Raw genomic sequence first — 25,752 nt, 5'->3', positions numbered from 1 at the left:
CGCCAGCCACATCTCCTGGGGTCTTGTCCTAGGGGCTGGGCTGCAGATGAGTTGGAGACAGGGGGAGCTGAGGGAGGGGGGCATCTCCCACCTTCTCCCTTTTGGACCCCTGATGAAGCTCCCTTAATAAACTGGCTGAATGTGGACTGGTGAATCTGAGTTTTTGAAAGGTAGGGGTTGGAGAAGTGGGGGGTTGATCCTGAGGATGGAGGTGTCTTGTTCTTGCTGGGGACTGCATTTCCTTTTGGGGGACCAAGTCATGAGCATGCCCATCCCAGCCCCAGCCACCGGCCTATGTTAGGTCACACACACACACTCAGAGAATTCTTTATGCTTCTTTATTCCCAATTTTGTTAACACTTTATAAAACCAGCCTGGAGGGAGAGAGGCCTGGGAGGGCTGCCTTCCCACCCCAACCCAAGCTCAGTCAAGCTCTGAAAGGTCTACCCACTCCCTGCGGAGAGGACTTGGGGAGGGGTTGGTGCAAGGGGACTGGGAGCTAGGCCAGACCTGCTGGGCTACCCACTCCCCCTGCCAAGAGGGAAACTGGGCCTGGAGAGGAGGAAGTAGGACTAGCCCAGCACACCTGAGTCCCAGGGACTTGCCCTCTTCTGCTGACATTGGCTCTGGGACCCTGGCTGTCCTGGAATCACCCACCCCTGTAGCCCCACCCACCTTCTACATATGTACCCCACCCCCACCCTGTCTTCCCTAAATATATACAAATGTACAGAGGATTCCACCCTGCAGGGGTGGGCTCCATCTCCACCTCCCTCTCTATTCTTTCCTCCCCCTGCACAGGGGCCTTTGGTCTAGTCCCCAACCCTCCCTGGGCACCAGCCCTGGGGGTGGGGAGACCCTCCTAAAGAGCAGCAGAGGCAAGGATCAGGTGAGAGCAAGAACTGAGTCCTGGCCCTCAGTGAGCACCGCCCGCTCCTCTTAGCCTGTGCTGCCCCCAGGCCTTCTGTTCCAGGAGCAGGAGGAGATAATATTGGGGATCCAGGGAGGGGTTCCAGACTCCTGGGGCTTTTCTAACACAGCACCATCCTAGCAAGCGAAGTCTTCAAAGAGGCCTCCGGGGGGGCCATGGGGGTGGTGGTGGTTGGGGAGCAGGCTGCTGGCGCCCCCACCCTCAGCACAGCCCCGGCTTGGACAGGGACTCTGTAGGATGAAGAGGGAGTAGAACGGGAGGACTCAAGCAACAGCCTTTCCTTGTCCCCTCGGGCCCTTCAGAAATTCTGGGGGGTGGGTGTTAGGTCCTGAAGAGGGCACTGGTTGCAAACTCTGAAGAGCTTGTCCTCACCTGCTCCTTCAGCTCCTGCAGCCCCAAAGTGGAGATGCCTCCAGTGGAGGTTCGCAGGGGCGTCTTAGGCCGCCGCCACACCCGCTTCAGTCGGTCCCAGGACACCTTGAGGGTCAGGGTGGGGTATAGAAGCGGGCTCAGGAAATTTGGTAAAAAGAGGGCTGGCTTATAGGACTTGCTGCCCAGCAACTCCCCAGTAAGATCCCACATCATTCTGGCCAAACCCTTCTGCTTCCTCAGGGCCCTCAGGTCTTCCAGCCAGTCAGGCCCAGCTCCAGCTGACTGCCCAGCCAGACCAGCTCCACTGGGAGCCTGCCCACCCAGCTCCGGGTCTCCCACATCCTTGTTCCCCCACATCCTTGTTCCTGACTCCCTTGCCTCATAGATGTAGTCAAGGATCTCCAGCAGCGTGAGGATGCTGGCCCCAATGAACAGGCCCATCTGTCCCCCGAGGTCTCCTGGAGATCAGGAGGGAAGGGTCAGAGGGAGCAGCTTGGGCTGATCCACCCCATGGGAGTAGGGGCAGGGGCTGGGTCTCACCGAGCAGGGCTGACAGGCCATAGGCTGCTCGCTGCTCCATGGCTTCAGAGGTCAGGGCCTCAAAAAAGACGTCTAAGACCAGGAAGTTCTCCCTGTGGAGAAAGAAAACAGGGTCTCCCTGCAGGGCCACTCTTCCTGAGGAGACAGCTGGCAGGAGCAACTCAGCTCCAGCAGATTCTGATCTGAGTACCCTTTGTGTGCTGGGGAGCTAGTGACCACCCTCTCAGACTCTCAAGGGCCATGAGGGGAGGTAGTCCCCGAGGTATTAGCTTCATATTTTGAATGGTAGGCAAAGGCCCAAGAGACCTCTGAGGCCTGAAGTATTGTCTCCTATCTCTTCAAAATCAGCAGGATCTTCACTTTGCCTCTTCCTTATGCCTCTCTAGAACCTTCAGTGGTCCCCTAGTGCTCATTAGTCTTTCAAGGCTGTCCCCCCTGTGTCTTCTTATCCAGTTTTCTTCTGAGCTTCCCTCCACACAGGCTTCCTGCTGCTCAGGCTTTTCTGGGTACCCACCCCTCTACAGTTCTCCAACTGAGAAGCCTCCCCTCTCTCCCCCAAGGTTCCAACCCAGAGTCCTCAAAGACCAACTCATGCCTCCCCTACTTTCCTTCCCCCATCAGGGTCTGAAAATCAGCATAACAACATCAAATGTGGCTTGTTCCAAATGTGGCATGTAGGTTTTGTATCAGAATCATTTGTACCCACCACCCAGCACTGGGCCTGGCATGTAGACCATGCTTAGTATTTGTTGACTGGCTGCAGGGTACTAGACTCAAGGCTCAGTACAGCCCCTCCCTGTGCCTCTCCCACCCACCCTCTTCTTCTCCGTCAGCATGCAGTTCACTCCCTGTGTATTTAATGGCTCTCGGGTTGCCAGGAAGAAAGACATATAAAAGGTTTTAAAACAATGGAGTCCATGCAACAGCAGGGATATGTACAGGGGGCTATGGGAGCTCAGAGAGGACATTTGGGCCAGGAAGTACTTTCCTAGAGGTGAATACAAGATGGGACTTAAAGGATGGGTAGTCAGAAGAAAAGAATTGTGAACATCATTCCTGGCAGAGAAGATTCATCAAACATGAATATCCAGCCCACTCTCAGTCTCCATAATGTACCAGGCCTGTTGAAGGCAGACTACACACACACACACACACACACACACACACACACACACACAGCCCATAAGTAGGCACATACCGTATGTAGGTCTCATTGCGGTTGTACTTCCTCGCCAGGTACCGGGCTGAGCCCCTGTTGGGGATCCTGACCATGGAGATTTCTTTCCCATAACGGGTCAGGTTGCAGGGGGTAGGGCAGAAGCACGGGCCCTCAGAGCCCCCACCCAGGGAGTCTGCAACACAGAGGTATCAACTGCAGTAGGGGAGAGTGGCCCACAAGCCCACTAGCTGCAGGGAGGAGGCACAGGGGTTGTCCTGAGGCAGGCATGTCCACCCTGAGAGCCAGCCCTGGCACTTCCTAGAGGACACTGGCCAGGAGTTCTTGCTGGACCAGCTTTAGAAAAACCAAGAAGGCAGGTGTAGGAGAACCCACAGCACCCTCCCATAGGTTTATCCCTCTGCTCCCAGCCCCTGGGTCAGGGAGGCCCCATGCTCAGAGGGAGGTCAGAGCCCATCTGCAAAACCAATCAACCACGAGGCCTCAGACACACAAGTAAGTATGGAGAGGATGCTAGGATGGATGGACAGACAGACAACAAAACAAACAGGCAGACAAGATGTGCAAGCTCATTGTGCTGGGGTTTCTCCACACATCCCTTCAGATCTATTCTCCACTCTCCTCTCCCTTGTTCCATCCCCAGGAGGCTGTTTATCAAATGAATCACCTAGACTCCCTTGCCCTCTGGCCTCGGATTGGGCAGGGTCAGAGGACGTGAGGTAGGAGAGGCCAGGGTATGACTTCCTGATTGTCAGACTGTAGGTTGGCAGAGGTTGTGGTTCCCCCTCACCTGCCATCATCATTCTGCCCCAAGTCTCCGTCTGGGTTCCATGGTGCTCCCTTCCTGCCTGCTTTGGACCTGGGAGAGTGAAGGCTCCCTGGTCTCTCTAGTTCTGTGGGCTCTCACCTCCCTTATCCCTGATCACACATCTGTTTCTTCACTGAACACTCTTCAACCACCCCTTGAATGGATGCAGGTGGTGTGGAGGTCAAAGAAGATCTGCATGTGCCAGTCTGCCATGCAGCCTCTCGCCCTGCCCCCCAGGCCCATCCCCCGGGGTCCCATCACTTCTGAATTATTACAATGAGCTGTGGCCAGTGCCCCTGCTTCAAGTCCTATCAGACTCACCTTTGGAAGGTTCAATGGCATTCCTGCCTTGCCTTAAGCCCTCATTGGCTTCTCAGAGCCTCCCCATCCATTCTGTCAGCCCCTTCCTGCTCTGCCTTCAGCCACACTGACCTTTCTGGCCTTTCTGGCAAAGCACACTCTCTGGCCGAAAGCTCTTTAGTGCATACTGTTCCCATCGCCTAAAACATGTCCTTTGCAGCTGGCTGACTCTCATGCACCCTTCAAGCTCAGCTATATTTCACTTCTCCTAGGAATCTTCCCTGCCCTCCTTGGGGCTGCATGACCATCCTTGGGGCCTTGTAGCACCCCCAGGCTCCCTATCCCCACTGTGTCACAGCCCAGGTGGGCTGTAAGCTCATCAAGGGCTGGACTCTTGTTGCACTCCCACCTCTAGCACCCGGAGGAATGTAAAGGTCTGAAGAATGAATGAATCAATCGATGGATGAATGGATGGGTGAGTTGCAAATCAGGCGAAACCTGTGGACAGATGGGGTTGCCTGGCTCACACTGACAGGCAGCAACGTATTCTTCCAGAGACAAGGAGTCATTTTGCTTTCTCAGAGAAGTTGAGCTCATTGGCTGAACCAAGATTGGAAGCCCAGCCCTTCAGTCCCAGTCCTGGGCTCTCTGCAACCTCACCCTGTGCGCATCACTTACCCAAGTGTCTGCACCTGCAGAGGTTCTCAGACACCCCTGAGGTATGGGATAAGGCTCAAGTCCCAGGAAGAATCCTCCAGAGAGAGATTGGGAGAGGAGCCAAGACAAGGAGGGACAGGGTGGACAGAGAGATGAAGATGGTGATGAAGAGGTGGGGGAGAGGGGAGGCAGCACGGACCCAGTGTGTGGTCGGCACACTCGATGTAGATATTTGGCGGGCAGATGGTCTCATTGCCTGAAAGGAGAAAACATTATTTCTGGAATCTACAATCCCTTCCCTTCCCTCTCACCATACACCCAGTGTGGGCATGCATGCACCACATGTACACGAATGTACATGTTTGCACATACACATGCACAGATGAACTGATACACACTTCTGCACATAAGCATGAAAATGCATTTATGCCTGTAAATATGCATCCTTGCACACACATATATACACGGTATGCAATTTATTTGATTACAAGCATACAATACCCCAAAGTACACATGCACACAACATGTACATAAGCACACACATGCACAAATACATATTAACATACATTCCCAAATGTCTATGTAAAAAACATGCAGAAGAACCCAAGCATGTACACAAACACACTCTCATGGCTATAAGACATGGACATATGTTTGTACACCTGCAGGTAAGGAAGTACACATCCCCATTCCCAGAAGTTATGGAGCCTGGCAGAGTGGCACAGAAGACCGGCTGGGGGTGGGGTGCATACCTGGCATATGCACCATCCGGCAGTGGCAGCGCTGAAGCACGGCCTCCTTTTCACAGCGCAGCCGGCAGGCAGACACACTATAGGCTGAGTAGCCCTGCAGCTCAGGCTCCCTGAGTTCACTCTCTGCCCGGCAGTTGCCCCAGGGCTGGGGCAAATAGGTCAGCTGCAGAGGTAGGGCATGAAGGGGTCAAGGCCAGGAGTCCTTCCTGATGCCCACAGCCACAGCAGGGACCAAGGGACCTGGTGGGCTGAGAGCCTCTGGAAGGCAGGCCTTGTTGGGACCCCCTCTGATCATGGAGGCCCAACCCCATGCCCAATCCAGGACTAGCTGGGAGTGCTCACCCGCTGTTCCTGACAGGACACAAAAGTCTGGAAGCCTGGAGACACACCAAACCCCAGCTGGTGGATATAGGGTGGCTCCTCTTGGCTGTGGATCTGCACCCGGATACCTGCCTCGAACGATGTCTCATCTGCACAGCAGAGAAGAAAATCTTTGGAAACCTATCCCAGACAGAAGGTCCAGACCCCAGTCCCCAGATTGGCCCTTGTCCCTTTCCCGCCTGTATACTTGTCTCCCTCCAGATGGGCAGGTACTCCTCCTGCTGGATGTCCAGCATGATCTCCAGGCCGCTGCCCATGCCCCCAGCCCGACTGGGGAGTGAGCTCTGCGGATCCGCGTTGAAGGTGTAACACTTCCCGTAGCGAGTATAGACCTGGAGGGGGGCAAGGTGAGAGAGCAGGAGCTGAGACAACTCCAAAATTCCCTGTCCCTATTGCCCCAAGGCCACCCCTGCCCCAAAGGCCATTACACCAGCAACTAATGTACAGTCCACTCTCCCCTGAGCTCCATCTTTTCTACTGTCATGCCCCTTTGATGATTAAAAGGCAGCTCGAATTTACAACACATCAATGCCAGAACTCTTGATATCTTCTCAATATCCTGTCCCCAACCACCATTCTCCTCCTGAATAGAGGGTCCCACAATTGCTATCTGTTTTTCAAGTGAGGATCCTTAAAATCTCCATCTCCCTCACCCCACATCCAATCCAGCAGCAAGTCCCCAGCAATTCTGTTTGAGACAGAATCCCTCGACTTCTCTTCCCTCTCCAGTGAAGCCCCCATCACCTCTTCCTAACTGATCTCCCTTCATTCATCCCTGCCCCTCCATCCTTTGCACAGCAGCCAGAACACTTAGATGCCATCAAACCACCTGCTGGCTTTTACTATCTGCATCCTACACCATCATGTTATAAGCCTCAAATACACAATGAAATAAGTTTTATTTTTAAAAAACAACCATGGATTCCCATTTTTCTAGAAAATGAAGTCAAGCTCCTTTCCTAGCCTGAAAGTCTCCATGTGATGTGACCCCTGCCTGCCTCTCCTGCCCCTCCACCCCTGGATCTGTGACAAATTCAAACATCTGCCCCTCCTTTCCCCTCTGGTCTTTGTTGTTGTTGTTCACTCTCCTGGAATGCACAAGCGAGTGCATGCACACTCACACGCACGCATACACACACACACGCGCGCGCACACACACACGCACACGCTCACACACACACACACGCTCACACACACACACACACACACACACACACACTTGGCACAGCTGTTAAGCCTGAGCTTAAGCTTCTCGCTCATACACCACACACATGTTCAGTTTGTTGATCTGCTCAGGTAGTTACCAAGACCTGAGATGATCTGGTTCGTCTACCTGTCCGCCTTCCCACCACCACCACCAGAGCGCACGCCTCGCAGGAGCAGCGAGCCTGCCTTATGTCTCCCTCTCTTGCCCCAGTGCGGGGCATAAGCGATGTTTAGGTAAGCTGTTAACTGCAGAGCGAAGTCCTTCTCCCTATTCCTTTGGGGAGGGTTCTCCGGAATGGACACCAGATGGCGCTGACGGCCCGGAGATAGAAGCTGAGGCTCGGGCTGGGGATTGAGCCAGAGTTGCGCGGCAGCTGGGGTGGGAAAGCGGCTGAGGGAGAGGTGGATCTAGTTCCTCCTGCCAGGCTCACCCCACAGAGACAAGCCCCTGGGTCAAACCCATCACAGGCAGCACCTTCCCTGGGGGCAGGAGGTCAGCGCACTCAATCACGCTCCTGCGCTCCCCCTCCCTGCTCCTCGGCGGAACATGTTCACACTGTAAAAGCTGGGACAAATGGCACGAAGCTGTGTCGAAGGGAAAGATCTCCTGGAGGCCTCGCTGCGGAGGAGAGGGCAGAAGGGACAGAGAGGCGGGGTTGAGGGCAGTGAAGTGCAGAGTTCCGTAGCAGAGCCTAGGGGGTCCAGGGGACATCCCATGGGGCAGAGTTAAGTCCTCCCTCTGTCGCTGGATCAACCACCCAGCCTGAGTGCTCCAGGGATCCCACCCTGCTCCTCCCCCTCAGGCAGTTCTGGCATCCAGTCGGCTACCCTGCCTGATTCCTAAATCAAAAACACACGCATAACAAGTAGCTTGGAGTTTACAAAACAGGGCAACATCTACTGCTGCTCCATCTCATCCAGGCAGCCTCTCTGGTGTCAGGTAGGTTTACTATCTCTATTGTTACAGATGAAGAAACTGCAGCTCAGAGAGGTGAAGTGATTTGCCCAGGGTGACACAGCTGGTGAGCAGGAGTGGTGGAACTCAGCCATGGGCAAAGCTCTAGCTTCTCCCACCCCAAGCCCACTCCACCTCAAGAGGCTTTTCCTCCATCCAGGTGAAATGAGACAGGATGCGACCCCATGTGTCTTTTCCCCTGTACCTTTTTCCTTTCTTCTCCACTCCTCTGCATCTTCTGCACTCATTCTCTCCATATCTGCTGCTTTTTAGTTCTTCACCTGTCCCCCGTCTGGCCTCTGCATTCCAGTTCTTGATCCCCATCTATATCACCCCTGCTCTCAACTGTGTGCTCCCTGCCTGTGTCCATCTGAGGGGCTGGAGTAGGCCCCACAGTTCCAGGAGCCCTTGATATGCCCTTGACATCTCCCCATTCTACAGATGAAGAAATCAAGGCTCAGATAATTAAGCTGATATGCCAAGATCTCCAAGATCAGTGCTTCTCAAACTCCAATGTGCACACAAATCACCTGGGGAACTTTTTATTTTTTTCTTGTTTCTTGGTACTGGGCATTGAACCCAGGGGCATTTACCAGTAAGCTACATCCCCAACCCTTTTTATTTTTTGTTCTGTTTTGTTTTGAGACAGGGTCTCACTGAGTTGCTTAGGATCTCTCCTCCTGAGTCATTGGGATTACAGGCACGTGCTATGGCGCAAAGCTGGCTACCTGGGGACTTTTTTAAAGTGTAAATTCTGACTTAATAGATAGGGTTGGATTTGGGCAGGGCTGAGATTCTGTGTTTCTAATAACCTGCTGACCACACTGTGAGAAGAAAGATGTTAGGTGAAGGGGTAAGAGGCCAGCAAAATGGTCTAACCAAGACCTGTGTTCTTTTGACATGTCACCAGAGGTAGAGGAACCCCCAAATGGGCTGGGTACAAGATTCCTGGGTCCCTGGTGGCGTGAAAATGTAGATGGGGGGAATATGTAAGTATTTGCAAAAATTTCAAAGTGAGCAGGACATAGTAGTACATGCCTGTAATTCCACTACTTGGGAGGTTGAGGCAGGAGGATAACATTTGAGGCCAACCTGGGCAACTTAAGGAGATCATGTCTCAAAATAAAATAAAAAGGGTTGGAGATGTAGCTCAGTGGTGGAGTGCTTGCCTAGCATGAGTGAGGCCCTGGGTTCAATCCCCAGCACCACACACACATACAAATCTCAACATGCCCGACCTCATACTATTTCCAGCCAAGAAGATGCTGGAATCAGCTCTTGCTGACACAGCCAGTTTTGAGGGCATGCTCCAGTTGAGAGGATAAACGAGGCCTGGACTGTGTGGGGGACCTGGGAGATGAGCAGTTCACTCATTTCCCCTCCACTCTCATACCACCTTGGCAGAGCCCTGACTGCCAGGCAATGCCAAGATCTTTTGGAAGCTCAACCTCACCCAAGAATGGGGGGATGAACTCTCTGAGGCTGGGAGTCCTGCTTCCCTCTTGGCATCCCCAGAGCCCAACGAGATTTGCAGAGGAGAGGTGAGCGACAGAGGAAGGCAAACGCCATCAAACACTCCCACTTCCTACCAGGTCCTCTGATAGATGCTTTTGATCTGCTTTCTCCTTTGAGCCTCCAAGGAAGCCACATGAGGTAAGTGTCGTTGCCCCCTGTTTAGCGATGAGGCAAACTGAAGCTCAGAGAAGGAAAGTGTCTGGGCGCCCAGCAAGTAAATGACGGGCAAGATGCAAACGGAACAGACCCCTGTGAAGGCACAGTTAGGTGCTTACGAAATGTCTGGTGGGTGGATGGGTGTTCAGTGAGTGAGTGACTCCTGGAGGCTCCTGATCCTGGGTGGGGCAGTACTGGAGGGACACATGCTACAGGATGCTCAGCCAGCCCCACACAGGATGGAACAAATCCCTGGCTTGGGAAGGGGGTGATTGTGGGACACATGTGCCCTTGAGGTGGTTGTGCAGGGAGGTAGGTAGAAGTAGTCCAGGCCTAAGAGAGTCCCTCTGCAGGGAATGAACAGGCTAGGCGGAAAGGACCAGGCCACCTGCACAGCCCAGGTCAGGCCCCACTGCTGGGCAGAGCACAGCGTTGCCCCGGAGACAGTCCCTGGCCCAGGCAGCGTCGCTGGGGCCGCCAGCTCCTAAGTGGCAGAACTCTGGTGGCAGCACAGCCCACAGCTTCTTCCATGGAGACGGCACGGCTGCTCAGCCACAAGGTCCCACTGGCAGTCCACTGCTCCTGCCACATGGACTGTCCTGGAAGGAGGGCGTCTGGACAGGGGTTAAGAGTCCACGGCCCAATTAGAGGGGAAAGTCCCAGGCCAAGAAGTGTCCTGATGGCAGTGGGGCTTTCTCCAGATCACCCACCCACACCGCCCCTCAGCCTCTGCACCCTGTGCCGATCACCTCTCTTGGTCTGGTCCTTCCTCCTCTCTGCCTGGGCTCCCAGGCCCACCTCCTGACCCTACCCGGAGCTTATGGCCTGCCAGAGGCCCCTTTGAACTCAGGGTGAACAGCTTCTCCATAGGACTCTCTTGGATCCCCTCTACCACCTCCTTTCTGGCCAGCCCTCTGCCGGTCCCTTCTGACTACCTCTCTGTCCCCTACAGAGCTGGCCTGGAGCCCAGCCTGAGTCTGCCTCCCCAGCCTCTGTTTTCTGATCTTGTTCTGTCTCTCCATCCTTCTCTATCTATCCCTGGTCTATCTGTTTTTGGCACCTGATCGACTGTCTGTCTAGACTTTTTCTCTGCCCTCTGTCAGCCTGTCCCTCCCCCCAGCCTCTGTCTTTCTCTTACATTGTGTGGAGGCCCCCTGGCCTCTTTGTCCTCTGCCCTCTGCATCTCTCACTTGCTTTCTTCCCTGCCTGATCTCTGTCTCTTGTCTTCCTCTGAGATTATCCCCTGAGCCTGAGGTCATCCCCACCAGGTGCCCCTCCTTCTTCTCCTCCCCCTTCTCTGGGTCTGTCTGAGACAATGATCAGAAGTTGGGAGCAATCTGTCCAGAGCTTGCTCCCCTGAGCGATTGCTTCCTTCAGCCTCCTGAGCTCCATCTATCCACAGCTCCTATTTCCTCAGATAGCTCTCCCTGGCTGGCTGGCTGGCTTCTCCCTGAGCCCTCCCCAGTCCCTCATTCTCCCTGCAGTCACAGAGCCCACAGGGTTAATAGGCAATTAGCAGGGCCAGGGCTCAGAGCTGTGGGGGAGAGGGCCCTGGGCCTTCAGGAGATAAGAAGCAGCCAGGAGCAGTGAAGACCAGACTGGGCTAATCCCAGAGCTAATCTGCAGCCCAGGCTTTATCTCCACCACCTTCTGGGCACCCTGCTTCTGCCAAAACCCTGGCACCCGCCCTCCCACTCACTTTTCCATGGTAGTTCCTTCTCCCAAATTCCACCAGCCCTCCTCCGATAAGTCCACCCCCATGCTTCTCACTTGGGCCTCTCTTACCCCTACAATACCCCGAGGTCCAGGGTGGGCCAGTGGAAGGGGGTGCAACTCCATCCTCCCTGGACTGAGTCTCGAACTCTGCAGTCAGACAGCTCCCAAGCCTGGCTTTACTCAGGAGTGACCAGGATCAAAGCCTCCTCCGTCTTTATCCTCTCCAGGAGGAGAGGAAGAAAAATGGCACCAACCCAAAACTTCTGGGTGTTTGTGCCAGTCAGAACTTCGATGTCACTCAGTCCAACCCCTCTTTTCCCAAGACTGAAACAGAAGCCTAAAGATGACAAGGTCCAAGTCTAAGTGCACACAGGAAACTGACAAATTCAAAACTGGAACCCAGTCCCACCTCCCTTATAAGCGCCAGCATTCTCCACTCATTTCAGCCACTTCTCTGGGAGTCAGTCAATGCTGGTCCCAGCTCCAGCTCTACCATTAACAGCTTGTGGCCTTGGTTAGCCAAGTGATTTATCAACTTCTCTAGACCTCAGTTTCCTCATCTCTCAAGTGGGGACAAAAATTCCTGCCTGACATTCCACAGGGTAGTTGTAAGTCTCAAAAGAGATAAGAGACCAAGCGTGATGGTGTGCACCTGTAGACCCAGCTACTCAGGAGGCTGAGGCAGGAGGATTGTTTGAGCCCTGGAGTTCAAGGCCAGTCTGGGCAACAGAGTGACATCCAATTTAAAAAAAAAAAAAAGGGCATTTGCAAGATGAAATTATGTATATGAGGCCTCAATATTAGTAATGGGAGTTGTATAGACCAATTTGAACCAAGATACGGCAGGGATTGCCCGTTGGATGTCATACTGGAAATGGACACACAGAAGTCTCATTTTGTGTATCTCATTTTGGAGCCTGACAAAACAGGGTTCAAATCCTGCCTCTTCCACCAATCTTGGGCAAAGGACCTTGGGAGCTTGATTTAACCTCTCTGAGCCCCCAACTTGTGCCTCTGTGAAAGGGGAGTGGTGATTCATTTTCCTAATATTAGGAGTGAGGATTAGAGAAGTTCAGAGTGACGTATGCTAGGTGAGCCCATTTGGGAAATGGAGCTTCCTGCCGAGATGGTACAGCAGCTCTGATTTGGATTCTCACTGGGCCCACCTTCACAGGGCAGCATGGCCCTTGGTAAGGCTTTCTCTGGAACTTGGAAGCTGCTCAGAGGATGGCACTTTGTCAGAGAAAATCCCGCAGGCTCTGATATAGATACGGTTGTCCTACCAGCTGGAAAGCCTAACCTCGTTTACCATCAGGCCTTACCCTTAAGTCCATGGGCTTTAACTGCTCTGATCTTCCATTTTTCATGTATAAAATGGGAATCAAAATAGTCACTTCTCTGAGGTGTTATGAAGAAAGAGATAATTACATAACATGTTAGGATCAGCTAACATTTAATGAGTGCTTACTCTGTGTCAGGCACAGTCCAAGTATTTTACATAAATTTGCTTGTCAATGCTGACAGAAATGATAGGAGTATCCCTACTGTCTCTGTTGTACAGACAAGATAATGGAGGCACAGATAAAGAACTTGCCAGGGTCATGTAGTATGGTAGATTGGTGGACCCGTCAGTCTGGCCCAGAGTCTGCATTCAGCCACTGTGCAATATACACCTGGCATACAGCACTTACAAACAGTAGGTGCTCAAGGAATGGTGGATGTTCAAACAACACGTGTTCAATACTATTGGTGAAGCCTGTACAATATACCAGGCACTGTGCTTGGTGCTGAGGATGCATCATAGAACAAAACAGTCTCTGCCTTTAGGGAATTTGCCATCCGGCCCTTGGGCATTCATTCATTCAAAAAGTGTTGAGCACTACATGCCAGGCAAATTCTAAGTGTCAGGTCTACAAACAAGAAGAAAACACAAGAATCCAACAATCCTATCACAGATAGAGGTTATTAGCTGTGGTCCATGCTATGATGCCAAAGCCCAGTCAAGCCCTCCGATGGTGGAACAGGACCATTGGGTTAGAGGGTCAGGCAGAGCTTCTTTGAGCAAGACCACAGGCCTACCTTCCACTGCCCAGGAAGGGCATGGGGATTGTGTCACAGTCAAGACCAGAGAATACACTTATCCCCTCCAGGGGTCCTGGCTGTCATGTGAATGGTGTAGGTCTCCATTGCCTTATGGTCAACACAGTCCCTAGTCCCCACTATCACCCATGAGCTTTTCAAGGAGACTTCCTTCCTAAGGTGAGTCTGAGAAGCAATGGTCACTGTGTTTGTTCAAATGTGCACTGTGGTGGACGGAAGGAGGGCCAGTAAGGCCTTGAGATTTCTGAGCAGGGCGCTCAAGCGGTGGAAGAATGGTGGAAGAATGCGGAGGTCCAGGGAGCGCCAGCTTCCAACCGAGAGGAGGAGGCCTGACAGTCAACCATGTTCCCCTGGCAGCCACGCTTAGGCCTTAAACCCTAGAAAATCAATTTTTCAGGCGAGAATATTTTTAATTGGTTATTAAGTCCTTTCCTGACCTCCCCTCCCATGCAAAGTTGTCGCTAAGAGTTGTGCTTACACCGCGGAGTACACACCCACACCGGATGTGAGTTGCCAGTTCCTAACAAAGCTGAGGTGGCCTTGGGGACAGCCATGGGTGGCTGTGTGCCCACCAGGAACTTTGACTGGCCCCCAGGCCCCCACTGCTGTCCCGCGCATACCCCCCACCCTGAAAGCGCAGGCGTGGCCCACCCGCAGCCCAGAGCCGCACCGGACCCACTCTCCACGCCCGCGCGCGCTCCTGCGGGGCAGGCATCCATCACCGCGCCAGCGCCCTCCTCCCGTCTCCTCCTCTCCTCCGGGCGCCTCGGCTCTCCTCCCTGGGTTTGCCTCATTTGCATTCCCTCGGCTCCCGGCTCCTCGGCAAAGTGACCTCCGCGCACACAGCAGCGCCAGAGGCTTCCACGGCGGAGGGAGACACCGTCGCCAGCCGCCCGCCGCGGCCAGGGAGGGACGAGGGGGCGGGAGCCCGGACAGCCTGGAGAGGGTCGCGAGGAGATGTCTGCAGAGCTGGGGGTGGCTGGCGGGCGTGGGGATAGCCTAAAGGTCTGGTGCTGAGGGCCACCGAGGAAGCGGGTGGGATTTGAACCCGCGACCTCAGGTGCCTCGTCGGGCAGAAATGAGACGTGGAGGTCAGTCGAGGCCCAGAAAAGCGGAGCCTCAGAAACGAAACCCCTACCCCGGGTTCCAGGAGCCCGGGGGTCCCAAATACTGAGTTTCTGTGCTTTGTACTCCCGCTCGGGAGGGGCCAGCGCCACGGAGCAGTCACCCTGGGGTCCCAGCCCTCCCGGGGCCTGCCCAGCCCCCTGGCCCCGCTTCCCTGGCCCGCCTAGCCGCCTCCCCTCCCCCCGTTTGGTATTTACACCTTTCACACATTTGTAAGCTATTATCCTGTCCACGCTTAGTCACCGCTGAGCCAAGCGCCACGGATTTAGCTCCTTTAATCTTTCCTCCTAAATCAATCCTCCATTTCCCCTTAATCATCCCGTGGCTCCTCTCTGAACTCTCGCTGCTGCCTCGGCTGCCGCAGCCTATGCCTATCTCTCTGGAACTGCTTCCCCTCCAACCAAAACGAGTGTCCCAAGGGCACCGTGAACATTTGAGGGGTGGGTTGGATTTCCAGAGCTGCCAGCCCCCAGCCTGGGGACCCAAAGAAGAAATACAGACACCCCCACCACCTTCCTGGAAAACACAAAGCAGGGGAGTCTTCCTGTCCCCACCCTCAGGGTCCCTGTCCAACCCCCCAACCCACCCAAATCTGGGGTGGCTCTGAAGATCCTAAGCCTCTACCATGATTTGCAAAAACAGCAACAAGAAAATGCCCTGGTAGGTCTTCTCCCCTCAGGCCTCCTGCCCACCAAGCTGGCTGTCCCCACCTCTTCTGCCCAGCTGCTCAAAGGAGGTGGGATGCAGAAGAGCAGAAGAACCTGGAAGAGCAGGCAACACTGCTAACCCCCAGCCTGAGGCTGCCCTCTCATCTTCCTCCAGGGTGTCTGTGCATCTTTCCTGAACCACCCTCAGGTTCCATCCCCCACTCTCCCTCCCCCACCCACCCAGTAGGACCCACTGAACCACTGAGTCAGGGGCCTCAGCAGGAATAACCTTGAGGCTGGGTGCTCTCAATGCTCCCTGGGATCCCCTACATTCCTGATTCTTTCTGCCCCCAGCCCTGATCTAACAGAGGCAGCCCTGCCACCAACCACAAGAGGGAGCAGATCGCTCCTGGGAAGCTGAAGGGCAGGAATGGGTGTCCAGGAAGGAATACTGTAGGGAAGAAAGAGGGAGGACAGGAGGGGAACAGTACGTGGGGGCCATTTCTTCAAATGCTAATCAGCATCTTCCGGCAGTGCCAGGAGAAGCTGAGCTGATAATGAGCCCAGCTCAGGGCTGATTCCTGATTAATGAAGAGGCCACGGGGCTGCTGAGTGGGGCCGGGTGGGGCACGGTTCCTCATGACCCTCCCCACTGCCCTTGCAGACCAGCCCTCTGTGACAGTAACAGTCTCTGCCCTTCCTTGCAGGACCACACCATCCAAATCCTGGTCCACCAACTCCACTGCTAAAGTAGCCAGACCCTGAGGCGCCCCCTGCAGGAGGGCCTAAGGGACAGCAGCCAGTGCTGGAGTAAGAGGTGAGCAGGACCAGCGATCACACTGGGTTCCGGGTGAGGTGGAGACAGCCCTTGCTGTTTTTTATATCAGAAAAAAAAATTATTAAAATAAGCAAGATTTGGGCCTTAGTCGGACAAAAACAGGAAACCTCCCAACACTGGGCAACCTCATGTTAACTGGGCACCCTCCAGTTAACCGGATATGAAGAGCAGCTGTCCATTCTGTTAAGTAATCTCTAGTTCTCCTCAGACCCCTCCCTTCCCCACTGTGTTCCCTCCCTGACCTGACTGCCTGGCTCCTGAAGAACCAACCCTGAACTAGATGTTGAATTAATTGTGTTCAAGGTTCACACCTTGAAAGAGGATGGTACCAGAGGAGACAGAGGACATAGGGTATGGGGGTCAGAGCTCATCTGGTATATAAGAGGCTTGAACCAACCCCAGCCAATTGGGAATCCTTCCAGAGCCAACAAGGGCTAGAAGTAGCCCTTAGGTTCTCAGACACAAAAGCAAAAGAATGGAGTTGGGGATGGATCATGGAGTGGCCACTCCCATGGCCAAGGGCAGGGGATCTAGTTTCGGGGGGAGTAGAGACTATCAGTACTGGTCTGACCATAAAAGAAACTGAAGGGGCTAAGGGGGAAGCTGGGATGGAAGGAGGGGATTGCTGGGGAGCCCCAAACGGGGAACTTGGGCAGCCAAAGAGAGAGAGAAGGCTTACATGCTCTTCCTCTTGTATCAGAGCTGCCCTGGGTGGCGGCTGGGTAGGGCTGGGAGAAGAGGGAGGAGGGCAGGGAGGGGGACTGCCCAGCTGGAAGAGGCCTTGTCTAATTGTGCCTGATTAGTAGAGAGGAAGAGAACAGGGCGAGTGATTAATAGTCACGGCAGTCACCAGCCTGTGGGGAAGGAGTGTTGGGAGGGGGAGGGAAGCCTGGGAGCCAAGAGGGGATAGAGACAGTGAGGCACCCACAGGGCCCTTGTCTTCCACCCCTCCAGGAATTTTCTAAACCTCCATGAAGAAGGTCTGGGTCCTACACCTCCCTCCTTAGGGACTCTCCCGCTCATCCATGCCTCAATTTTCCTAGAAGTGGAATGGAAGACGAAAGGCCAGTTTTTGATCTGCACCTGGGAAAAAAGGTCCCTTGGTTTGCAAGGTGTTTCTAGATGCCCCAGTGCCCCAGGCACCCTCCTCAGCTCAGCCTGGTACCTCAGCCTGAACAGTAGTTCATAGCCTGCAGCCATTACAGTTTGTCCTTGATCCCAGTTCTAATTCCAGCCTGCCAGGCAGTCTGAACCTCATTCCTAGAATCATCAAGAGCTGCACTGTCCAAGACAGTAGCCACTAGCCACACATGCCTAATCACATTTCAAATACTCATCAGCTGCGTATGGCTAGTGACTACCATGCTGGATAGCACAGACACAGGACATTTCTGCCATCACAGAATGTTCTTTTGGCTAGCACTGATCTAGAGTGTGCGTACACTCTGGCACATATGCACATGTGCGTGCCTATTTGGATCAAACGGAAATGATACGACGGCATAGAGGAGGACTTGGGCCCGAGGGTAACAGGGAGGGAAGACCAGGTGATGGACAGCAGCGACAATGCCAAAGCAGGGGTCCGAAACCAGTAGGTGGTGCTGTGATCAGTCAGGTTAAAGATAGCCAGGAGCAGGGTTGGTGGCATTTCTGACAGTTGACACTTGCAGAGTGCCTAGGATATGGGTGCCAGGCAGCGTGCTAAGCACTTTAGGCATCTCTTTAATCGTTAGGACAACCCCAAATGTTTAGGTGCTAATATCCTATTTAATGAATATAAAAACCGAAGCTCACAGAAGCATTTTTAGGTCCCCCCAAAGCCATACAGCAGAAAGGGTAGAGCCAAGGTTCAAATCCACACAATCAGGTGACTCCAGAACTCACACAGTTGACCCCTCCAGGGTACAGTCTCCAGCTAAGAGGAGATGCTGAATTTTAGAGCTGCCTTGGCTTTGTACAGCTAAAGAGACGCTGGCGAGTGGGAAAGGGTGATGCCTGTCTTCCAGGAAGTGGGCAGGCTGGGCATGAGCCCGGTAGTGAAAGTGGAATTGGGGCTTGGGGCACAGGACCCCTGGAGCAAATGGTGGTAGGAATGGGGAAGAAAGAGAGAACCATCCTCAAGGTGGCAGGGGAACACATAGGTGACAGAGAAAGTAGGAGGTATAAGTGGGAGTGGATTGGTGTGAGACTAAGCGTGGCAGGGAAAGGGAAAGGGAAAGAGGAGAGCTGGGGACTAGCTGGAGGAGAGCAGTGTGGAGGGAGAGCACCCCCAGCCCCAGCATCCTCTTCTCTCTTCCTCCCCTCCTCCCTCTCCTCCTCTCCACACCGTGGCCAGCCTGCCTCATCCTGCCTCATCCCTTAAGCCTCCCCAGCCCTCTTCAGCCCGAGTGGCCTCTCTCTCTGAACTCAGGTTCTTCCTATCCATGCACCTCATCTGGCAATTAATCCTGGCACCTTATGACACCACTTGCATGGCTGATTAACTCTTGCATGGTTGCTTAAGCTTTTGAGCATCCCTGTCCTTGCTCTATCATGGGACTGTAGGCTGCTTGAGGACAGGGACCAGGGACTAGGGCTTCTCTTCTTTGCTGACCCCCACAACTCCAAGCAGGGAATCCCAACACATAGTAGGTACACCAAGCTCCATGTTGATGGACTGCCTGCGAGTGAATGAGGGGCTATCGGGGAGCACTGGGTGAGAGCAGTTGCAGTGGTAACAGAAGCAAGAGCAGCAGCTTAGGGGACTGGGGGAGGGTGCATTACCAGGAGTAAAAATAGGCTGGAAAATGTGACATTTATTAACTTGGATTCCGGAGGAAAGGTCACAGCAGAGTGGGGAGTGGGAAAGAGGAAACAGGGAAAGCAACAGAAAACACATAATAGCCCCTTACTGAAGGCTGTCGCCGTCACTGACCATTTCATGACCCACTTGCTTCCATGTTACCCACCAACTGTCTCAGGTACCCATCTCCCCATCACAGACCCCCCATATCCCCAACATGGACTCCATGTCCTCACCACAGAGACAATTACAGACCTCATGCCCTCACCAGACACCGCAATGTCTTCATGTCCCTTCTCCAGTTTTGCCCAGATGACATGCCCTCATCTTCCCAGAGGCCGCGGATCTTGGGCCCCATCTCAATCTTTAATTCCAGACCCTGGTGCATTTGCAGCAGGCTCGGCCCGAAGGTGCCAGATCCAAGGGAAGTTACACTCAGCAGGTGGGAACGAGGTATGGGCATAAGGGTATGAATCTAGATCGAGCACGGAGAATAGGAACCCCAAAGAGGACTCACCCCCCAGTGCTTGCTTTGCTCCTCCTCCCCTTGTTATCCTCCTGCAGCCCCAGAGCTGAGACCCACAAACTTCTATCCTCTCTTCTGCAGCCCCAGGGTAGCAAAGGGCCTGTGGGAAATCCACCCTCACTCCTCCCAGCCCTTCCTGGGATTTCCAAGGACTCACCAGCTTTGATCAGGGGACTCCCTGTCCCTGTATCCTCCAGGCACCTCCTCCCTCCCTGGAGGCTAGGCAGGAACTCTGGCTCCCTCTCTTTACTTCCTCAGCCCCCCTCCATCTCTTTCTCCCCTTCCCTCCCACTGATATGTCATTACCCTTCCCCTTTCCTGCCCACCCCCAACGAGGGCCTGAGACACAAACTCCTGCTCTAGCTTGCTTAGGGGACACAAAGACCCCATTGATTTCTGCCCCAACAGCACCTGCTAAGACTGGACCCCCGCAACAAGGAGGGGTGAGGCTGCAGGGCAGAGGAGCCCCATGGATCTTAGAGGCCACATACTCTATATCCCACCTCCTCCTCGGGGACCCTCCCAGGCTTGCCTTTGAGGAGCAGTGAGTTTTCCTAGAAGACAAGGTGTACAGCCAGACAATGGGCTGATGCCCTCTGACTCTGCTTTCAGCACAATCCTCTCCTTCTTGGCTCTCTGTTGCCATCTAATTGCCCCCACCCAATGTCAGGAGGCCCCAGACAGCAATCATGGTGGGGGCCAGGACCTGGTTGGAGTGTGTTTCCTGGGGACACTGAGGCAGCAAGTGAGTGAAAGCCTGGGGATGGGGGCTGGGCCTTGAGGAAGGAAAGTCCCCATTGCTGCTGGAGGCTGGCCTGAGTGGGCACCATGTTGACACCACACATCTGCACCTGCATGGGCATTGGTACCAAGGATGAAAACACAGATACACACAGTGCTAGGAGTCAACTGTGGACTGGGGACAGCCATCTCAAGCACCGTGAATAATAGATAGCCTGTGACTGTGGGTGAACGGATTGCTGATAGACAGACAGTACACCAGACACACCCCCCGCACTCACACACCTGACTGTGGGAGGTGTGCAGGGAGAGCAGCCTGAGCCGACACTCCCAGCCAGGGTACATGTGTTTGTGTTCCTACATGTGTGAGAGATGGCGCCAGCAATCTCTGCGTGGAGAATGGGGAGCAGCACTTAGGGTAGATGAAGGGGCATCATGAGGTGAGATGGTACCCACAGCATGACCCCATCCTTGGCAGCTAGGAGCTGGAATATGGGCATGGAGCTGAATAGCTCTCTGGGCGTGTGGGTATGTGGGCGTGCAGGTGTGCATGTGAGTGGAGTGACAGGGACACTGAGTGCGTGTGAGAGGGAGTGTGCAGGAAACTGTGTCCCCAAGCAGTAGGAGTGTGTGTGTGTGTGTGTGTGTGTGCGCGCGCGTGCATGTGCGTGTGCTAGCACTGAGGGTGAATTATGCACACAGAGTGAATGAGTGATCCTCAGTGTAGGAGCCAGAGCCGGGCAAGGGAGCAACAAGGGGATGGAGGGGGCCACTGGCAGGCGAAGCTGGGGGGAGCATGAAAGAGGGATGTGTGAGGGTATCCGTGAAGGGGGGCAGTGAGAGACACAGGGACAGAAGAGACACTGGCACCCAGTGTACACGAAGACCATCTCTATCCAGTCTGCCAGCGGGGCCAGTTCCCCAGAAGGCAGCCCTGAGTCCTTCCCTAACCAAAGCCCCCCAAATACCCCTCCCTTTCACCTTCATTTGGGGGGGAGAAGAATTCACTTGCTCCAGAAGAAAAGGGGAGCAAGAGCAAAGTGGGGATCAGTCAGTCCAGCCTTGGGAGGGTACATCCCTTCCCTGCTAGCTGATCAGCTTCAAGACCCCTGGGCTCACCCCAGGCTAGCCCCTGGCCCCCAGCCCTGGGCACTGCAGCAGCGGCAGGACCAAGAAGAGGAGCAGCAGCACTGGGGTAAGTCCCTAGGACTGTCCACCGCTCCAGGGCTGGGAAGCCAGAGGGAAACACCGGCTGGGGAGACACCAGGCCCGCCTCTGGTGGCGGAAGGAAGGGAAGCCCTGTTGAGGATGCCCTCACGTACCACCCCCGCCCCACGCCAGCCTCACCACCCCAGGCCAGGCAGCCCAGCTGGCAGAACTCACCACAGAGAAGTTGCTGGCGGAGCAGTGGTGCCCACTGAAGTTGCAGCTTTTGAGCATGTCGGCAAGCTGGTGGCCAGTGCGGTTGAGGATGTCTACCATGTCGGGCTCTGGGTAGCGCAGGCCAGCAGCACGGTGCCCATCCCGGTCTTTGGGGGGTAGCCCTGTCAGATTGGCCAGGTGGAAGATGTCAGCATCGCTGAGTGCTGAATGCCGGAAGCGGTTGATGTTGCAGAGGGTGACAGCTGGGAAGCCCGCCACTGGGGCTGGGGCAGCAGGGTCCATTGCCACCAGGTGAGGCCGGGTCAGGTAGCCCCGGGCCAGGCCAGCTGCCTGGTACAAGAAGGCAGCCAGCGAGGTGAGTAGGGCCAGTGCCCACAGGGTTCTGCGCAGTCCATGGGGGCCTGGGCCACAGGCCCGGCCCAGCCCATGCAGAGTGCTGGTGCTGGCAAAGGTGGCCAGGTCCCTGGGGGCTGCTGCCCCCCGAGCAGCCCCCAGGAGGCTCTGCTCATCCCCTGCCTCCTTCTCCTTGGGTTTCGCATCTTCCTCAGCAAATTTGATTTTGCACACAATCTCGATCGGCATCTGTCCCTGGCTGCTGGGACTGGCCAGAGCCTCCCTGCCCCTGTCCCTCCCTGGCCAGCAGCCCTGGTGCCCTCCGGAGTGGCGGTGGTGGCAGCGGCTGCTCTTCTAAACTCAGGGCAAGCAGGAGGAGGACAGGGACAGGGTGGGGGCCCGAGGTGGGGGCGTCACTCCCACTCCCAGCAGCTCCGCAGCCCTGGTGCTGCTTCTGCCGCCGCTGCCTCTGCTGCCGCTTGTCTCTCTCCTCGATCGTCTCCTTGTGGCTTCCCTTATCAGCACCAGCACAGCTGTCAGCCCCTGCGTGTGTCCCTGCGAGCGAGCGAGTGAGCGAGGGAGCTAGCGCTGCTCCGCCACGCCGCGCAGCCCCAGCCGCTCCGCTCAGCATGTGCTCCGGAGCCCACCCCGTGCTTAATAATTCAGGACATGTCAACAGCGTTTCACCGGCGGCATGGGCGGCAGGAGCCAGGCCAGGGGAGGGGAAAACCCCTGGTCCAGGACAGGGATCCAGGGATTGGGCTATCCCCCAAAGTCTTGCTACACCCTAGCCACTTGCAGGGAGCCCCAGATGTCCCACTCCCAGGGCACTCAGGCAAGAGAACAACACCCAGAGCGCTCAACCTCGTCTGCCACTTTTCTGAACCACACCCCATGGAAGGTCAGCCAACTCTGTCCTCCACTTCCCAGCCTCCCTGACTCCGGATTCCAGCCAACACCTGGTCCCTCTACCCAGCTCACAACAGCTTCCAGAAACTCCTTGAGAGAGCCACTTGTTTGAATGAGGAAGGGGAAAGGAGGAGAGGGCAGGCAAGACAGACTAGGGGACAACCGTGACTCCACTAAGATTCTAGCTTCCCTAGAGCTTTGCTGTCGACTTCAATGCCCCACTGTACCCCTGTCCCTGCTCCAGGAGACTGGCTCTGTCTCTCTCATCTTGTCCCTAACCCCTGAGCCACTCAGACGACTGGGAGTGAGGCCACCCTGGCTAACTTGCATGTCTATGGCCACTTTCACCCCAAATGTCCCCCAAGTCTCTTGCCACAACCAGGCTGGGGGTGGGGGGGGTGCTGGGTGAATAGGCTAGGGAGGAAACGGGAACTCTCAAATGTGGAAGGAGGTAGAGGAGAGCCCAGATGGAGGTTTCCCAGGGAGCGAGAAGATGTGCTGGTTTTCAATGGGAGAGAATGCCATCCTCAGGAAACCAATGCCAGGGGTGCCCTGTCACTTGGTAGAATGGGGGCAGGGTAACCCTGAGGGACTGCCATATTCTTGTGGAGGGGCAAGTGGGCACGTGGTCTGTCAACACAGGCAGGGGAAGGATGCCTGGCTGGCCGGCCAGGAGGGGATACATTTGTGGCCCCCAGGGTGAGGGTGGCAAGAATGAGCTGCTTGTGCTCTGGGGGACCCATGTGAGAGTGTGAACCCTCATGGGGGAGGAAGCACTTGTCCCCTGCAGGAAGGGGGGGCTGATTAATCGGGGCACTAATGAGCAGCAGGGAGAGGAAGCTCCAAGGGGCGGGGGAGGCGGCTCCATCGATCCAAGCCGCGGAACCAGCAGCTGAAAAAAAAAGTGAGAAGGGAATCGATCTGAGGGAAACGGCAGCTGCTGGGGATTAGAGCCCGAGGTCCACCCGCTGCCCGTCGGCCACCCCTCCCCTGCGTCAGGCCTGGCCCCGCAGTCTCCGCCTGGACCTGAGGGAGGGACCCAAGGATGGTTCCCTAGGGAGCAGGGAGCTGCTCTGCCACCCTGGCTGCAAGGCCAGGTCAGGTCCTATCAGGGTCACCTCAGCATGGAGCCTGCCCACACACCCAGCCTGGTTATGCATGGTGCCCTGACTAGGTTGTTCCAAGCCTTTCAGCAAAGTGGCTTCCAGGCGTCCCACAGCTGGGTTTCCCCATAGATTCCCATGAGGCTAAGTCAGGGTCAGAAGCTTGGCAAACTGAGAAGACCCCTGGGGTTGGGTCCAGTGCTGACACTGGCTGGGACTCAACATCCTAGAGGGGAAAGTGAGATTGGCACTGGAAGCAGCCGCCACATTACTACTCAAGTATCCAAGTGACCACAGACAGCCCCCATGCCCCATGCCTTGGCAGCCCCCTCCGAGGCTCTCCCCTCCCTGGTAGACTTACAGACATTTCCAGAGCTCCCCCCACCGCTCCTCCCCATCCTTCTCTCTTCCCCTTTCTCCCAATATTGATTTTTCTTTACTAGGTTTTTTTAAAAAAGGTGATTTAATTGCTTTTTTAAGGTTACTTCAGTCTGGGGCTCTGCCAAGAAAGCAAGGAGCTGCCCCCCAAGCTCTCCCCCGCACTCACTACTGCCCTGGCGTCTGTACATGTCCCTGAATTCCCCTGTCATCTGCTGAGATCTCAGGGTCACACTCTCCCATCACATACTGGCCTCCATCAGAGCCCAAATCACATCCCCTTTCCCCTTGAGGGATGGCAGGGAAGCTTCAACCTCTAAAAGGAATGAAGTTGGGTGGTAACTGGGCACAGGGGGAGCATGGGGGGCTGTGGAGGAACTCCAGGCTGCCTGGAAGTGGTGCAGCAGTTAGTCACACTTACACCCCCACCACTGCCCGATGGCCAGCTGTCTCCAATTGTCCCCAAGTCGCCACCTCCAGTCTCCCAGATCTCCAGGAATCTGGTTATGCTCGGTAGGAGTCATCCCTCACCCCCACCCATCCTTCCAGCCCATCTCTTGGTTTGGTTTTTACCATCCACTCCTCCCCAGCCTCTGCTGGCCCTCTTCATGTCCCTCTATACCCCTGTCGCCTCTGGCCCCCGTCCCCTCTCCCCGCCTCTCCCTGCTTCCCTGCCTGCCTCTCTCTCTGCCCGGCTGCAGTTGGGTGATAATCTCCCTCATTTAGCCTCCCGGCTGCTTCCCCGGCTCATTGCCCAGCTGGTCCCTGGGGCCCGGCCCAGCTTCTTCCCCACCCCCATCCCCAGTCCTGCGCCCAAGCTCCCCATCCCCTCCCTGCTCCCCCCACCCACTCCCAGGGGACCAGCTGCCCCCTGTAGTGAAGAATCAGAGCCAAGTGGGGCTGGACAGAACCTGAGCTGGGGGTGAGCAAACAGGGTGGGGCTGATAGGGACCCTGGGCCCGAACAGAAGGGCTGGGGGCGTTGCTGCAGGGTCTGGACGTGAAGCCTCAGCTGGAGTCCCTCTGGCCTCCAATTGTCCCCATTCCACAGATTTGTTCACAGTCCAATTCTCCACCCCCAGGCTTTGTGACAGTGAGGAGGCAGAGGTTAGATGAGGCAGGGCTGGGCATGGGGGCAGAGGAATGAGGAGTAGCAGGGAGGGCAGGATGGTTCTGGCTCAATGAATCTGGGAGGAGGCACAGGGGTTTTATTTGAGCAAAATAGCCCAAAGGGAGACCTGGAGACATCCCAGGACTCAACTTCACCGGGTTCCCAGGGGGCTTCTGTTCACAGGACAGGGACCCCCAAGCTAAGTTACATTTGCCCCTTCCTACGATGTGTAGGCCCCAAGCTCCATCTCTCTGGCCCCATTAATAAACCACATGACCCTCAAACTCCTAGGTAGCATTCTCCAGAGAGTC

At 55.3% G+C, this 25,752-nt stretch overlaps 1 protein-coding gene across 2 annotated transcripts; it reads right to left on the bottom strand.

The window, feature by feature from the left end:
• Positions 1 to 718: 718 nt before the first annotated feature.
• Asic4 (acid sensing ion channel subunit family member 4) lies at positions 719 to 22,205 on the bottom strand. 2 transcript variants are annotated; one of them, XM_026390396.2, is made up of 10 exons: positions 21,609 to 22,190; positions 6,106 to 6,250; positions 5,880 to 6,007; positions 5,538 to 5,700; positions 4,985 to 5,041; positions 3,042 to 3,195; positions 1,844 to 1,935; positions 1,682 to 1,761; positions 1,304 to 1,408; positions 719 to 1,161 (listed from the first exon to the last, which is right to left on the bottom strand). In XM_026390396.2, exons 1-10 carry the CDS (start codon positions 22,188 to 22,190, stop codon positions 1,048 to 1,050), a joined length of 1,620 nt encoding a protein of 539 aa, XP_026246181.2. In that variant the 3' UTR covers positions 719 to 1,047. The 2 variants fall into 2 exon arrangements, with proteins under 2 accessions (XP_026246181.2, XP_077655642.1); XM_077799516.1 differs by lacking the exon at positions 4,985 to 5,041 and having other exon boundaries at positions 21,609 to 22,205.
• Positions 22,206 to 25,752: the final 3,547 nt, after the last annotated feature.

The sequence above is a fragment of the Urocitellus parryii genome, chromosome 1 (genome assembly GCF_045843805.1).
Source record: "Urocitellus parryii isolate mUroPar1 chromosome 1, mUroPar1.hap1, whole genome shotgun sequence".
In the NCBI taxonomy this organism is placed as follows: Eukaryota; Metazoa; Chordata; class Mammalia; order Rodentia; family Sciuridae; genus Urocitellus; species Urocitellus parryii.
Note: the sequence above shows the minus strand (reverse complement) of the source record. Positions and strands in the feature narration are given on the sequence as shown.

What these genes read in the sequence shown, in the direction of transcription:
- Asic4 (XM_026390396.2), bottom strand. Translation starts at nt 22,190, where the DNA reads ATGCCGATCGAGATTGTGTGCAAAATCAAATTTGCTGAGGAAGATGCG. An exon ending in CCGGATGGTGCATATGCCAG is followed by an intron (nt 5,042 to 5,537) that starts GTATGCACCCCA and finishes TTCTCCTTTCAG; the next exon opens with GCAATGAGACCATCTGCCCG. An exon ending in CGCAATGAGACCTACATACG is followed by an intron (nt 1,936 to 3,041) that starts GTATGTGCCTAC and finishes CTTTCTCCACAG; the next exon opens with GGAGAACTTCCTGGTCTTAG.